Source organism: Arachis ipaensis, chromosome B3 (assembly GCF_059453495.1).
Source record: "Arachis ipaensis isolate K30076 ecotype BB chromosome B3, ASM5945349v1, whole genome shotgun sequence".
Classification (NCBI taxonomy): Eukaryota; Viridiplantae; Streptophyta; class Magnoliopsida; order Fabales; family Fabaceae; genus Arachis; species Arachis ipaensis.
The window spans coordinates 141,746,437-141,763,182 of NC_142438.1; the positions used below are offsets into that span (position 1 = coordinate 141,746,437).

The window sequence follows — 16,746 nt, forward strand, 5'->3', positions numbered from 1 at the left end:
GATCCATTCAATATATACAATTTTGTGTACTAAAATTGCTTGTACATCATCATTTGCTTACAATTTACAATTTTCAAAGCATTGCCTAAATTCCACATTGTGAATAAAAAATGTAAAAATGGTAAGTGCCCTTCCCCAACATCTCAATGCATCAAGCAAGATATGTTGAAAAATCATAAATATCAATAAGATCATATTACACAACATTAGCTTAACATAATCCATACAAATAATGCACAATCAAACAGCAAGGAGATATCAGCTATTTGCTATTTGCACTAGGCTAAATTCCACAGCAGTGGAGATTTTACAAGAGGGGAGCATACAGTTACACAATTATCACTGAAAATATAGTGAAGGCCATAGATTTGAAACTGTTGCGTTACCACCTCTGGCAGGTCAACCTGACCGAAACTAAGATTTTGGTGATGACCACTAGGCACAGATTAAATGGCAATAATTTAAACAAGCGGGGAAAGAGGGAAGACCAAGAGAACTTAAATCTGCAAAGCGGGCAGAGAGAAGGCATATGCTGTATAAAATCTCTGCACAATCCCGCACCAATAAGGGGATGAGTCTGTTGCACGTGTGCAACACCTGTTGAATCTAGGCAAAACAGAACAAAGCTGCAGTCACTGCAAATTTAAATTCTAAGCGCACCAGTTGCAGGGTCATGCCCTGAGCCGCTGTCCTTGTGTTTGAGAGAAAGGTTTGTAAACTGAGACTCAAGGTCTCTGCTGTTGGTGCGTCTGTGACTAGCAGACGGTTGTTGTTGTGGCTGGTGCGAGAGCTGTTGTTGCTGCTGATACAGTGCGCGTAATCTTCCAATCTCTCTTTCCAGCACTTCCTGCTCCACTGAATTTCACATTGCACAAGCATTAGTGTCCCAAACAAATACCTTTTATATCTGGTGAAACTGAATACAAATAAACTTGTATGCTGTACAGCAAAAACTTGGATATAACGTTTCTATTAATATATCTATGCAATGAAATGTGCAACTAACAAGGATTCCTCTAACAGGGAGATGTAAGCAATAAGTGCAATTACTTGAAGTAGTACCATTACTTGAAAATTGAAACGGTCAATTCTCATGTTATGGAAACTTACAGTATTTGATAAGCTGCTCCTGCGCTGTACTTTCTAAACGATGCTTGAGTGCTTTATTCTCCATACTCAGTATAAGATTCTGCTGGTTGAGAAATTCCAGTTCAGCTGATATTTCACACCCTTCTGCCTATGTATTGACATATAAAGAACCAGAATCAGAACTCTCAAGTTTTCCAGGGTGTATATAAAATGCATTAAAAAAAATAAACCAAAAAAAAAAAAAATTGTCAAACAGCAATCACGAGGAATATTGCCATATGCTGAAGCTTACCTGTAGAGCTTGTACATTTCTTTCCAGCTCAGCTATATATTGAAGTTTACGAACCCTTGAACGTTGAGCAAATTGCCTGCAATTTAACAGAAACAGTGCAAGAATTAAACTGTAAATTCACCAATAGCAAAATCAAGTAATAGGCACAGAATCGGATATAGAGAAAATAACTACATACTGTTTGGCACGTTTTGTATCTGTTTCAGAAGCAGATGACTTTGCATGTGAACCATCCTTTTTCTCAAAAGATGATTTTGAATCCTGTATGCCAGATTCCGCTGCATCATGGTTTTCATTTGCAGTTGACGGAAGCCCCTCTGCTTCATGTGGTGGGGGGCATAGTGATCCCGAACCCTGGAAAGCAACACTGTCTTTGCCAGAGAGAACACCAGCTGGATGATTTGTAATATTTGAAAATGAGTCCCATGATCTAATGTTCTGTTTTGCTGAATTCATCTCAGCATGCATGAGTATATGATGAGCATCTTTGTTATGATCAAAGTCTTGAGATGACCAAGATGGGAAAGATAATAAGTTCTTATATTTATATTCATCCTGATCTCCATAAGTGATGTTAGACATATTGTGTGTGTCTACGTATGCAAAAGAATCACTCGATGAGCGCCGATGGACGCCTCTTCGAACTGGTGTCTCTGGCTCATTAAGGAGATCATCAAGCCATGAAGGTTGCTCCTCTATGACAAGACTCTCAGATGAAGTACGATGGTGCTGTATGTTTCCTTCTCTAGGTTTCTGACCAGAACCAATCGCAGGATTTGGGATATAATCAGCATATGCTTGAGAAGCACTAGGAAATGGGATTTTAGGAGGAAGCAGGGCATGTTTTCCAGGATACATCAAATTCCTATAATTCGATGAGCCTTTTGAATTTGCCATAAGAAGCAGAACCAACACCTGTCAAATATCATGCTTTGAATTACCAATGAATGCAACCAATATGTTAAAGAACCAATAAAATAGAGACATTATGGAATGATATTCCAATGGAAATTTAAACAAGCCTGATTCAAATACGATCTGCTGTTTTCACCGAATGATCTAATATACTTACAAAAAATAGTTAAAAATTCCGTTTTTACTCAGCATAAAGGTCCTACAGCACTTTAAGTATGCCTGTAAAGGCTTACAAAATTTTATAGTTGGTGCAAAAGGATCATCTCAGCTCCCCTATAATCTTCAAATACTAGTGCACCAAGGAACTCCCATCACATGTAGCCAGGCAGTTTCGGAACAAAATAACAATAATAACGTATTTTGCCAATCTTAAGAATTTTGAATGAGTAAAAATAGATACTTTATTAAGAAAAATTCTTGTGTTAAGCGACAATTAAAAATCCCATAGCTCCACAAAGTGTATATTTCCTAGGATGAAGTTCTGAAAAGAAGAAGGTCCAATCATCCTGCTACGAAACCTTGAAAAACAACAGTTCGCTAATGGAACAGAGAAGTTTTTGGGAAGAAGAATTTTCCAAGCTTATATAAAGGGATAAAAGAAATTTAATAACCCAGAAGCAACTAACAGAAAAGAAAAAAAAGGAGAGAAGGGGGGGACGTTGAAAAATGCATAGATTGATTAAAATAAATGGGAGATACACTTCTGTTCTATTTGAGCAATTAGCTGAAATTCCTGTTTTATCCTCGCAGGACCCAGATGAGAAAAAATTCAAACATAGAAACTTTAATTTGCTTCCTTTCTTGTACAAACTCAACGAAACATGCATATGCATGCATTCAGAAAATACGAAACTCCCACAAAAAAGAGGGAAAACAGAGTTCATGGAAATGAAAATGCTGCAATGTACGACAGATTCTGGCACCTAAGAGCCAATGGTTCCAAGCTGATTGAACGAATTGAGATTGGAAATGGAGATGGATTCGTCTGGTATGCAAACAATGGACCAATAATTCGCTTAAGCTCGGAAGAAAAAAAAAAATCTGAACCAAAAACTCGAAGCAGAAGGAACAAACGGAAAGAAGGGGGAAAAATATCTGACCTTTGGTGACTGAAGATTCGAGATCCCAAAAATGCAATGCTAAAAGGGGGGGCTTGAAATCAAAGCAAAGTTTTTCTCTTTCTCTTTCCTGGTCTCTAGGGTTCGTTTATTTTTCTTCAAACTACCTTTGTATTTCTCTCTCTTCTTTCTATATCCCAATTCCTACGAATACGATTATGTGTCTCTCTCTCTTCTATATATCTCTGTCTTCTCGTTCAAGCTGGGGCTCCATTTGTGAGCCCTTGTTGACAAGTAATACTGTTCCTTTATTTTTTTCTCATTTCTCATTTTCACCCCTACAAATCTTACTTATTTCAAAATGAGTCAAAATTTTATATAAATTTAATTTTGATCAAATGTCACTCTAAAAAATTCATATGTAAATTTAATTAAATGATAATATATAATTTTTTATATTGTTGATATATTAAAAAATAAATTTTTTATATTTTTTTTAGATTGTGTGTATAGTTATTTAGTTTGAGATAATAGTATCTCTAAAATACAGAGGATAATTTTTGACAAAAAAAATACTTGTTAAAAAAAATAAATTTAGCCTAGGAAAAAATATTTTAATTGTGTTTCTTAAATATGTCACGAGATATAATGTTTATCCAAATCAAATTAACTAGGGTGGATAAATTGATCTTAAAAATGTAACAAAGAAAATTGATAGTTTTATTTATTTTTTAGTCAATACTAACTTAGCATATTTAGTCGCAATAATGTTGAAGGACAAAACTTTAATGACAAAAAAAGAAAAGATTTTATTTTTACAAAATTCGGCCTATTTAATTATATTGCAAATTTTAGTTTGGTCTTTATATTTAGGCATTCACCATCTTTATTTGTTTAAGTTCTTATAGTTATCTTGTCTAATTTATAGTTCTTACCAAAAAAAAAAAAAAAAAGATTTTAAGTCTCTAAAGAATTAGTACAGTTTAATATTCTTGAAACTAAATTATCATATTATTTCAAGGATTAAACCAAATATATTTTGAAAAACCTTGAGTCTGTATCAAAATATGCTTTTTATAATGATAAAAATAAAATATTTTTGAAATGTTTAGACTAAAATCAAAATTCAATATTTACTTTAAAAAAAAAAAAACACACACACACACATGTATTAGACCTAGGGGTGGCAAAACGGGTCGAGTCCGTCGGGCCGATCCGCTAAACCCGCTAAAAAAGGCGGGTCGGACTAGGAATTGGAGCCCGCCAAATTAAAAAAACCCGCCAACCCCGCACCGCCAAATTGGCGGGTTTTGGCGGGGCAGGGCGGGCCGGTCCGCCGTGCTGAAGATTTTTATTTTTTTTTTTTTAATTAAATAAAAGAGTGATTACTATTATAAAATTAATAATTATAGAATTTTTAAACACTTTTTTTTCATTTTTTTTATTCTTTTTTGAGTTATTAATTTTATTTATTTTATTTTACAATTTTGTATATATGCTCAAATTATGTGACTTATTTTTTAAAATAAAGATGATTCTATTGACAAATATTATTTTGAACAATTTTATTGAAGTTAAAAATTAAAAAAAAATAGTAAAAAAATCATATTATAATTTGACTATTTTTTATTTGTATTTGATTTTTTAATTATTATTTTTTGGTTAATTTTAATGAATTTATTTTTCAAAAAAAAGAAAAGAGTCAAGCGGGCTAGCCCGCCAATCCGCCATAAAACAGGGCGGGCTAGCATTTTGAACCCATTTTAGTTGGCGGGGCGAGCCGGTCCGCCCCGTTTATGTGGCGGGCCTAGGCGGGGCGGGGCGGGTTGGGGCGGGCCATCCCGCTTTGACACCCCTATTTAGACCTTTCTTCTTCTTTGAAATCCTTATCATTGCATGCATGTATATGCTTATATCCTATGCCTAAATTCTCAACTGTTAGATCAACAAATTAAATCCATATTGATTAATTTCGCAATAACTGAAATGTCTTGTTGATGCCATATTGGCCTTTCTCATTGCAAAATGAATCTCTTATCTCTTATATATGCTGTCTTTTCTAGGAACACAAACCTTAGAGCCATTTGATTCATTGTAAGTGCCGTTATGAAATAAAAGAACAATTAACAATGCTCAAATCCAGATTGAACAGTTTTTAGGATCTTGCCCATACATATAGGAAATGTCAAAAACCAATATGTAACATGCTACACGTCAACCAATAAATCATTACATAAATTTTGAAATTAAAACCAAACAATAGCTTAAATCGAAGCATGTGTATGATCCAATTAGTTTGTACTTTGTACCACCATTTTGCATAGGCAAAAAATAAGTATGAGAGAGCAATATCCTAGGTGTAGATATGTTTCCAATAAAGATAGCATGTCAGCATGTGTTCCATTTATATCATATAGTAATGGGCACTGAAGATTCATACTAAATACACCAGAAATTAAAGCTCTAGTGGCTATACTATAATAAATTAATGCAATGGTCAATGTCAAGCTGTCAGCTTTAGCTGAATTCCTAAATTGCTGAATACTTTCATTTAGTTTCTATAAATATATGGTTTTCAAAGTTGGACGTTGACATGGTCTTCTGTGTTACCAATGTACTTCCTTACCTCTAAATCAATAGCCAATAAGAATCAAGAAATATTACCAATTCACATAATTTGGTGTCTCACTTGTTTGAATCCAAACTTTGCTGACATTACAACAATTCAATGTACATGCATCACTATGGCCAACAAGTTGGTTAACTAAACGAGTTTCCTTCACCTAAAATTTTGAATTAAAACAGCGACCAACAAGAATTGCAGCCTCTATCGAGGGCTATAAATAATTTCTGAAATTGTAAGTAACTAATACTGTGCAGATCGAGTCATGCATGTAAATAAAATTTGTCCATGAATTTCATCATCTAAAAGTACGAGAGGATAGTATAAATTGGAATGTGACTGATAATAAAATCAAAATAACGCATGACAGTTTCAGTTTTCAAATTTGGACAATGGCATGACTTAACTAGAATCTGGCCACAAGAAAACACCTATCTAACACTGATCAATATATGACCCTTACAGACAATATTTTGTTAGGAGCTGTATCTAACTGAATAAATGATGCCTCAAGCAACATCTCAATATCCTTTACATCATTATCATTCTAATTCTAACTAAAATTTAAAACATTCTTGAAATTTCAAGTATAAGTAGTGAAACCACACATTAATTAATAATAGATTGAGTGAGTATATAATATGGAGAATTGCAATGTGATATCCAACTCACTATTGGTTTTTTTTTTTTTTTTTTAAATTGTATCCATTGATATTGTTCAGGCACTGATAGTGGTTATGGTTTCTTCTTTCTGGTGTTCTGTAACAGAAAGAAGCAGCGGAGCATATTTGATGTCTTTCAACCAAAAAAGACACCAAAAATAGAATATTGATATTAAAAGGACAGTTGACTCAACCTCGTAAGTTGCATGCATCATGATGTCATGCATATCTTGAGCTACTAAACACGTTTTGAGGTTATTTTACAGACCAGTAAACAAACTTGTGACAAATTGAGATTATTATAAATTTCACAGTACAGGTAATCCAGGCTATGTTCGCATCTATAATCACTGATTGCTGAGATTAGTATAGTCAATTGTAATGACAAACCAACGGTCAATATCAATTTACACTTATGTTCCTAGCAACTTTTTCCATCTTGCATATGCCAGTATAAGCAGGAAAATCAAGAAGCAACCAGCACAAGTGCTCAAAACAAAGGGCCAAAATATTCCATGTACGTTATAAAGTGAACAAGGAATGTTCATACCAAATGAACCGGCAATCGCAGTCTCAATAACAATCGCAAATGATGCAATTGTCAATGTCAACTGCAGCTGAATAAGTTCGTTTCTGTGATTATCAAGTTGGATGTTGACATAGTCTTCTGTATCATCAATATACTCCCTAACCTGCAAATCAGGACTTTATCACTTCACAAGAATGATATCATGAAAAAACATTTTCCAGAATTCAATATGCTTCACTTGACATCTTGGATGAAGAGATATGATTTAATAGAATTTGGTAATAGGTACACTTACAGACAATATCTTGTTACGAGTTCCATCCAACTGCATAAAATATGCTTCAAGCAACATTTCCAGATCCTCCACGTCATTATCATCCCCCAAGTTACTAGTTACCAGACTTCCACTTCTGGTAGAACCAAGTCGACGAGTACTAGAAAGGTTGTTCAAGGTTGTGGCCCCCACATGAGCATCAAGTTGCTGATTCTGCAACCACTTCCTTGTCAAATATAGTTGCGCCATGTCTTCGTTGTCATCTAACAGATGTTCAATTTCATCCCGTACCTGTAAAAATTGGGCCATAAAATTCCTAAGAATGATATAAGTATACGACTTGGTTGATGGAAATCATCGTCAGATAAAACTACTGCCTATCATGGAGAGTTCTAGGTTCAGGCAACATTGGAAATATGAAAATAAGGCATAGAGACAACTCTAACAACAAATGAAGAAGGAAAAAGAAACAAAGGGATAACAACAGGAGCAACAAATGGGAGAAGATTATGGTAATTATGCATTGTACCTTCTGCACCCGTGCCAGCAAACGCGTAAGATTGCTCTTCAAACTTCGCACATGTTCAAGATTCTTGGTACTAACATTTCTAGCCAAATCATCTAATACAGGGTAAGCACCTCTCTCAAGGTCTGCCACACTTGAGTCCAGAGAGGTACACACAACTTCTAAAGCAATCTCCAAAACCTGAAACTCAAATGGAAGCTCAGATTGCAACCCTTCAGCAGACTCTGGCACAGGCAACCACTGTCTGCCGGTCGGAACCTGCATTTCACTTTCTTGTTCACCAGCAGGCCCACGAAGTTGAGGTTGAGTTTTATGTGGAATTTGTTGCCTGAGTTGTTCAACGAACGGAAGAACTTCCTGGCGTAGAGGATCAAGCAATAGCACGTCTTCAGCTGTGACTATAGCCTTTATAAACTCCAAATTAACCACCATAGCTTTCTCTCTAGCTGCAGAGAACAGGGAAGTATGTGCATGTTAACAAAGCAACTAATTTCCTCATAGTTGAACGCTACATAGGTGAATCAAACCTATTCTGAATAACAAGGTTCCAGAAAATTATTATCCTAATTCACCAAACCTATTCGTATAGCAGGCAATGAATCATAGCGTCAAACGTGTAAGATGGCAAATAATCAAAGTGAAATCTTTCAATACGAAGACCAAACAAAATTTCAAGATCCAAACGTTCCATAAGAAGTCAAAACAATCACAGAAACCCTAAAAGCCAGATAAAATGAAGAAAACCGAAATTACCAAGAATATTGGAGGATTGGGAGAAGACAGGGCCCAAGATCCTGAGGTCCCGGGTAGGAATTGCGGCGTGGCGGATGATGGCGTTCTTATCAAGCTCAACCAGCTCCGATCGCCCCGACCGATCAAACCGCATCCACAGCCTCGCTCCGCTGGCCTTCTTCTTGACCTTCGTCATCGCGACGGCACCGCCACCGCCGCCGCCGCCGGAGATCATTGCGTTACTGGCGTTGTCAGCGGGCGACATGGCGGTAGTGGAGGTGGGAGGGGGAGGAGATTCGGGCGGGACGATGATCTTCCTGTGGCGGCGGCGGGAGCCGGAGCCAGAGCCGGAACGGCGAAAGGAGAAGGGGCCCTTGCCCATGGTTGAATCCTGATTAGTAACAGCTAATAAGAGTGATTAAGTGATAATTAAATAATAATCAGAATTCTTGGGAGAGTAGGCCTGACACACACAACACATCACATCACATCATCGTTTTCTCAAACACCTAATTTGTTTGTATAAGGCCTCAGCAGCAACCTGCAGCTTTGTAACAGATGACACTACCACCCTTCCAATTTTGACATAACTTGACTAGAATTTCCCCACAATAAATAATAATAATAATAATAATTAGTTTTTTTTTTTTTGAAAAATCTAAAAAATGGTTTTCTATTAAAATCAGTTTTTCAGTTTTTACTTTTTATTAACTATATAGAATTATTTTTTAAAATAAAAAACAAACACATCCATAAAAATTCACTCATTTAAAGTTGATTTGATAAAATTTTTATATTTTTCAAGTAGTTTCTTAAAATTTCTTTTCTTACAAAAATTATAACACTGTTTATTTAATAAATCAAATTAAAAATATTTTTCAATAAGTAAAAGCAACAAAATTATATTTGATAAAATAATTTAAAAAATTTAAAATGATCATAATAAATATAGAGAAATAATTTTGATTGTGAATAAAATTTGGCATCAATAATTTAATTAAGGATAAATCTAAGTATTTATTAATGTTTAAAATTTTATTAGGCCAATAAGTTATAACTCAAATAACATAATTTTTTTATATTCACTCAAAAGATTGCGGGTTCGAGTCTCTCTATCTTTGATTAAAAACAAATTAAACTTTTTTAGTTTTGATAAAATAAACTTGAAGGTTATAGAAGACTTAGAGAGGAGGAGTTGAATTTATAAGGGGTAAGTACGATTTTGGTCCCTTAAGTTTAGTGCCAGAATCGAATTCGTCCCTCTTGTTATTTTGCCATTAAAATCGTCCTTAATATTTTTTTTCGTATTAAAATCGTCATTTTTAATAAAATTTTTTATTTTATTCCTAAACTACCCCTATTCCTATTTTAATAATAATAATTATAAAATAAAAAAAAAACGAAAACACAGTGTGGGGGGGGGGAAGAAAACGCGTTGTGGGAGGGGAGGGAAGGGGAGGGGAAAGGAAGAGGGGGGAGGGGGAAGGGGGGGAGGGGGACGGCGCCGGGAAGCCTCCGTTGTCGCCGCCATGACCTCGTCGTCGCCGTGACCTCTGTTTCTGTTTCTGTTTCTCTTGAATTTCTGTTTCTCTGTTTCTGTTTCTGTTTGGGGGTAGGGGAGAGGGGAGGCGGAAAGGAGAAAGGGGAGACGGGGAGGGGGAGGGGACGCGTGGGGGTAGGGGTGGGGGGGGGAGGGGACAGTGGGGGTGGGGGGAAGGGGACAGTGGAGACGGGGAGGGGGAGGGTACGCGTAGGGGTGGGGGTGGGGGGGAGGGGACAGTGGAGACGGGGAGGGGGAGGGTACGCGTAGGGGTGGGGGTGGGGGTGGGGGGGAGGGGACAGTGGGGGTAGGGGGGAGGGGGAAGGGGACAGTGGAGACGGGGAGGGGGAGGGGACGCGTGGGAGTGGGGGTGGGGGGAAGGGGACAGTGGAGACGGGGAGGGGGAGGGGACGCGTGGGGGTGGGGGGAAGGGGGAATGGGAGGCAGGGAGGGGGAAGGGACAGTGGGGGTGGGGAGAAGGGGGAAGGGGACAGTGGAGACGGGGAGGGGGAAGGGACAATGGGGGTGGGGGGAAGGGGAATGGGAGGCGGGGAGGGGACAGTGGGAGTGGGGGAAGGGGGAATGGGAGGCGGGGAGGGGGAGGGGGAGGGGGAAGGGGAAAGGGGAGACGGGGAAGGGGAGGGGGAGGGGACAATGGGGGTGGGGGGAAGGGGGAAGGGGAGGGGACGGTGGGGGGAAGGGAGAAGGGGACGGTGGGGGTGGGGAGAAGGGGGAAGGGTAGAATTGTCATTAAAAAAAATTTTAATTACAAAGGACGAAGTTAAATACAAATGCAACATTAAGGACGATTTTAATTACAAAATAACAAGAGGGACGAATTCGATTCTGGCACTAAACTTAAGGGACCAAAATCGTACTTACCCCAATTTATAACATTCTTTTACTTTAATTGATTAAGCCTTAAAGCTAGTATTCAAACTGCAAATCTGTTTGAACTGTGCAGCGGAAAATTTATAAGACAATTTTGTTTTGTCTCATGAATTTTAAAAAACAGAACAGAAACAGAAAAGAAAAAGATGACACAGTCATGTATCCTGGTTCGGCTGCTCTGTACAATGCAACCTACATCCAGTTTTCACCATAATGTTAGTAGAATTTTCACTATGTTAAGATTATTACATACACCAATTCCCTAAGACTTACGTAATCCTATTTAGACACACAAGTTTTAACCTAAATTTGACTTGATTATGCTAATACCTAAACTCTTTATACTAAGTGCTTACCCAACTTAGCAAGGAGCACCTCTCAAGTACATGACACAAGACAAAAAATACAACCAAATAATATCTGAGATTACTTTTGGTTTTTCTCTCAAGTGTTTCTCTCAACCTTTTTCTCTCTATGATTTTTTCTCAATGCCTCTCTTTCTTACTTTTTAGTTTTTACCTCTCAAAGAAAATACAAAAAAAAATATATATTGAAACTGAAATATGATATATGAAGGAGATTGATGATTCACAGCTTTAACTCTATGCACTGAACTCAGCATCTGAACTCATAACTTTGTTCTTCATCTTGGCGGAGTGCTCCCTATAGTGTAGATGCAATATTTCCAAGACTTCAAACTCAATAGTAAGGATTCACTCTTTACTCTCTCTCACGGGTTCTCTCTCCTTGAGTCCTAGGCCCAAACATTTTTTTCTTTTGTACCTTATTCTAAGTCTCAACTCGAGTTTCTCTCAAGTCAATTTCTTAGATTTTGAACTTTGTTAAATCATCCCATCTCTTTCTTCAATCAATCCATAAATTAGGGATTTTAAATCTGATTTTCTTGTTTGACCGAGGTCAGCAGAGTGGCAGAGATGATCTTCTTCAGTAATAATCCCAAATCCAAACCTTTGAAAATGTGCTTTGACTCCAAGTAATGTTGTAAGCCATTGATTTTCAGCCGAAGTAACTAAACATCACTTTCTTCATTTATCTAAGAATGGTGTCGTAGAAAGTTGGAAAATGAGTGAAGAAATTAATATGCATGCAAATGGAAATAAATTACCTTTATCTTCTGATTTAGCTTAATTTTGATTAGGGCGATTAGACATTTGCTTTCTTGATTTACTTTTCTCTTTTTTTCTTCTTCGGTGAATGAACAAAAAAGAAGAAGCATTCTCTCTCTTTCTTCTTGAATCTGTCTAAAAAAAGTTTGTGAGTGTTGGCTTTGGTTTGATTCATCTTGGATGAGTTAATTTGGGTTTGGATTGACTTGACTTTTCGCTTAACCCAATTGATTTGTTTGTTTTTATTGGGTTTGGGCTTCTGTTCCATCACCTGGGCCTGCAACACTTTAAATAAAATATTCAAACCCAATTAGGTGTTTAACCCAATAATTCGTCAATGAGTCTTAGTTACACGGCATTCCGCCCCTCTTCATCTCAAAGGTCTTGGGCTCAACTCCTACCAACGGCAACCGAGGAAGAAAAAATGGTAAGTATGTAAAGAGTGTGTGGGTGTGTGTGTTATAACGAGGATTGTAGGTTGTTCAATCCATTTGAAGTACCTAGGATTGGGGGTTGTCCAATCCACCTGATAAAAAAAAAAAAAAGCCCCCAATAATTCAATATTTGTCATCATTATTTAAGTTAATTTTATTTTTAACTCAACAAAATTAATTTTAAAAAAAATTAAATACTTTAAGAAATATTTCTGACTTTTTAAAATTATAAGCACAAACATATGATTTTGATTTATCAAATATAAAGTGAAAGTGATTGTATTTTCACAAAAAAAAAAAAAAATACCTCTCCAACAAGTAAACCTTGCCTTAGTCTAAGATTTGAACAAAAAGGGATTTTTAGACTTGCAATTATGCGTTCTCACTAATCCATTGATTTAGGTTAGCGAAAAAACTCAAAAAGTAGTGCTGCGGTATTTATAATTATTGATTTATTGTTAATATAAGTTGAGTCAACCTCGTAAGTAGAATGAATCTAAGACAGCATGAAAACTCTTGTAAATTACTTAATTTCTGAGATAAGATGTGTTATCCTTGTTCGGACTCCAGCTTTTTTTCTTTGATCTTGGTTCTTGGATGTGATCTGCCTCAGCTTTTGCATTTAAAATTCTACCCTTCTAATTGTATGATACATTTTTTTTAAAAGCAAAAATATGTATAAATTTACGTAGAATCGCGAGCCCGTAAATTGAAAAGGTTAACCCGAAAAAAAAAAAAAACTATTAACAGAGATGCAAACTTGAAAAATAATACCATATAGTTCTTTGAAGATCCATATACCGAGCTACTAACTTTCACATACATTGTACTATCCAAAAAATCTTCACATTGTGTGGTTATATAAAGTATAAACTGATGATAACAAGAAACATATTATTTGACCCCATAAATTTGGCAAGTGAGAAATTACAATGACTATCACCTATGTATACAGTATACGAAAATAGATCATCTTAATTGTTAAAAAAAATTGAAAGAATAAAGTGTGATCTCTAATATTTTAATACTCTCCCACTTATAAAATTAATGGTAAAAAATCACACTTTATTCTCTTCAATTGTTAACAAAAATTAAAAGAATCCATTCCCTATAATACAGTGTCGATCAATGTTGGAAGTTTGGAACATCCGAAAACACCAACTAACAAAACTTGTATCAAATAAAATTACAAACTTCACAAGGCAAATTATATTGTACTTCGTATCATTGATTTGTGAGATTCGTATGGCCAATTGTAACAACAAACCAACGATGGGTATCAAATTTACAATTATGGCCCAAGCAATTTTATGGATCTTGCATATGCCATTATAAGCAAGAAAAGGATTAATGAACCAGCATTAGTGGTGCAAACAAAGGGCCAAAATAGTCCTTGTACTTCATATAGTGAACAAGGAATGTTCATACCAAATGTACCGGCCAACAAATTTTCAATAGAAATTGCAAATGAGGCAATGATCAATGTCAATTGCAGCTGAATAAGTTCGTTTCTGTGATTATCAAGTTGGATGTTGACATAGTCTTCTGTGTCATCGATATACTCCCTAACCTACAAATTAGAACACATTATTTGCAACATTGCAAGCTTCTTAAAATAATAATTAACTGACATTTCAACAATTTAATATGTTTCACTCATGATCTTGGTCCATGATCCATCAACATAAAATTGCTTCCTCCTTTCACGCCATTGGTGATCAAGATAACAGCATTATTTCTACTTATTTAATAGAAACAAGAAATGGAAATCAGCTAGACAATAGCATATTTCCTAAATTCTGAATTAAGACAAATTTGAGAGCTACCAATACCACTTTCTGGTATGCATTGTCTCTCATAGTAGGGTAACAAAAATTTGATGTCCCCTAATGAGGGCTAAATCTAATTAGTTTCTAAAAAAGCTTGTAAATTGAAACTAAAATAAAATAAGATACTGTCCATCCTCATTACAAGAGAAAATAAAATGATCGCCGTATTATTACTAACTACATTAAGGATGATAAGTGTTTGTCTAAACTAAGTCATACAAATAGAATATATGAATGTGAAAATTTATCATCAAAAAGTGCCTAAGCATATAATCCAAATCAGTTAGGACCATAGAATCAAAATATAGAATGGCAGTTTCAAATAGAATTTGTTTATAGGAACACTTACCGACAATATCTTGTTGCGACTTCCATCCAACTGCATAAAATATGCCTCAAGTAACATCTCTAAATCCTCCACGTCATTCTCTTCTCCAAAGGTGAAGTTTACCAGACTTCCACTTCTTTTAGAACCAATTTGACGGATACTAGCAGGGTGGTTTGAGGGTGTGGCCCCAACATGAGCATCAAGTTGCTGATTCTGCAGCCACTTCCTTGTCAAATATAGTTGCGCCATGTCTTCATTGTCATCTAACAGATGTTCAATTTCATCTCGTACCTGCAAAATTTCATGGAGAATCCTTGGTTCTGGCAGCACTAGAAATGTGAAGATAAGCAGAATATGGTGTAGTGCATTGTACCTTCTGCACTTGTGCCAGCAAACGAGTAACATTGCTCTTCAAACTTCGCACATGTTCAAGATTCTTGGTACTAACATTTCTTGCCAAATCATCTAATACAGGGTAAGCATCTCTCTCGAGGTCTTCCACACTTGATTCCAGGGAGGTACACACAACTTCTAAAGCAATCTCCAAAACCTGAAACTCAAATGGAAGCTCAGATTGCAACCCTTCAGTAGACTCTGGCACTGGCAACCATTGTCTGCCATCCGAAACCTGCATTTCGCTTTCTTGTTCACCTGCAGGCCCACTAAGTTTAGGTTGATATTTATGTCGAAGTTGTTGCCTGAGATGTTCAACAAATGGATGAACCTCGCGGCGTAGAGGATCAAGCAATAGCACGTCTTCAGCTGTGACTATAGCCTTTATAAACTCCAAATTAACAACCATTGCTTTCTCTCTAGCTGCATAGAAGAAAAATACATGTTAATATGTTATTCCATTCTTCATCACCAACATAATAACTTCAAATGTGAGTTAACCATTGTAATCTACAATTCTGAAAAGATTTGAATAACAACAGAGAACAGGTAAGCATCAGTATGTTACTTGCGGTTGAAGAATTCATAGTTCAATGTTCCTCTTGTATTCTTCACAACAAGGTTTCATAAAATTATATTATACCTAACCTTACAATACAGCAGGCAATGAATCATAGCATAAGCATGCATAAAAAGTGGTAAATGATCAAACACATGGAGAGCAATGTACAAGGCATAATGCGAATTTCAATTTTTAAATTGCAATAAACTAAATTGGTTCCATCAAAACAACTACAGAAACCATAAATCGAAAATTACCAAGAATATGGGAGGACTGGGAGAAAACAGGGCCCAAGATTCTGAGATCTCTGGCGGGAATTGCGGCATGGCGGATGATGGCGTTTTTGTCAAGTTCCACCAGCTCCGTCCGCCCTGTCCGGTCAAACCGCATCCACAGCCTCGCCCCGCCGGCCTTCTTCTTGACCTTCGTCATGGAAATGGCACCGCCACCGGCGATCATGGCGCTGCCGAGCGGCGACAAAAGCGGCTGGGGAGGAGACTCGGACGGAATGACGATCTTCCTCTGACGGCGGCGAGAGGCGGAGCGGCGAAAGGAGAAGGGGCCCTTGCCCATGGTTGAAAATTGGTTAAAAAATAATAATAGTAATTAATTGATAATTGAATAATAATTAGAATTCATCGAATCGATCATCATCATCAACATTATCTTCATTTGAATCATCCGATAAGCTGAATGAGAGGTGTGATGTGCGTCTTGAAGCTCAAACAGCTAAATTGGTTAGTTAGTTAGTTAGTAAAATGGCGCTAAAACGGAAACAGACTTGCTTGTTAATTTATTATTCATTTTCTTTGTTTGAGGAAAAGACAAATAGATTTTTTAAGTTTTAATTTAAAAATATAAAAATATTTTTTATTTTTTAAAATAAAAATATTTAAGTTTTTTTATTCAAAATATATAACCACAAATAAATTATTCGTAAGA

General features: G+C 36.4%; 3 protein-coding genes across 4 annotated transcripts; all 3 read right to left on the reverse strand.

The window, feature by feature from the left end:
* Window positions 1-148: 148 nt before the first annotated feature.
* Window positions 149-3,675, reverse strand: LOC107631730 (uncharacterized protein At4g06598). 2 transcript variants are annotated; one of them, XM_016335269.3, is made up of 6 exons: window positions 3,397-3,562; window positions 3,220-3,281; window positions 1,560-2,296; window positions 1,382-1,457; window positions 1,111-1,237; window positions 149-855 (listed from the first exon to the last, which is right to left on the reverse strand). In XM_016335269.3, the coding sequence occupies exons 3-6, from the start codon at window positions 2,276-2,278 to the stop codon at window positions 644-646; spliced, it is 1,134 nt and encodes a 377-aa protein (XP_016190755.1). In that variant the 5' UTR covers window positions 2,279-2,296; window positions 3,220-3,281; window positions 3,397-3,562; the 3' UTR covers window positions 149-643. The 2 variants fall into 2 exon arrangements, with proteins under 2 accessions (XP_016190755.1, XP_016190754.1); XM_016335268.3 differs by lacking the exon at window positions 3,220-3,281 and having other exon boundaries at window positions 3,397-3,675.
* A 3,244-nt stretch (window positions 3,676-6,919) lies between these two features.
* LOC107631729 (magnesium transporter MRS2-4) lies at window positions 6,920-9,288 on the reverse strand. The gene is made up of 4 exons (XM_016335267.3): window positions 8,722-9,288; window positions 7,972-8,414; window positions 7,464-7,733; window positions 6,920-7,331 (listed from the first exon to the last, which is right to left on the reverse strand). Exons 1-4 carry the CDS (start codon window positions 9,080-9,082, stop codon window positions 7,053-7,055), a joined length of 1,353 nt encoding a protein of 450 aa, XP_016190753.1. The 5' UTR covers window positions 9,083-9,288; the 3' UTR covers window positions 6,920-7,052.
* Window positions 9,289-13,948: 4,660 nt separating this feature from the next.
* LOC107633908 (magnesium transporter MRS2-4-like) lies at window positions 13,949-16,451 on the reverse strand. Its single transcript, XM_016337499.3, has 4 exons — window positions 16,062-16,451; window positions 15,223-15,665; window positions 14,871-15,140; window positions 13,949-14,262 (listed from the first exon to the last, which is right to left on the reverse strand). Exons 1-4 carry the CDS (start codon window positions 16,375-16,377, stop codon window positions 13,984-13,986), a joined length of 1,308 nt encoding a protein of 435 aa, XP_016192985.1. The 5' UTR covers window positions 16,378-16,451; the 3' UTR covers window positions 13,949-13,983.
* Window positions 16,452-16,746: the final 295 nt, after the last annotated feature.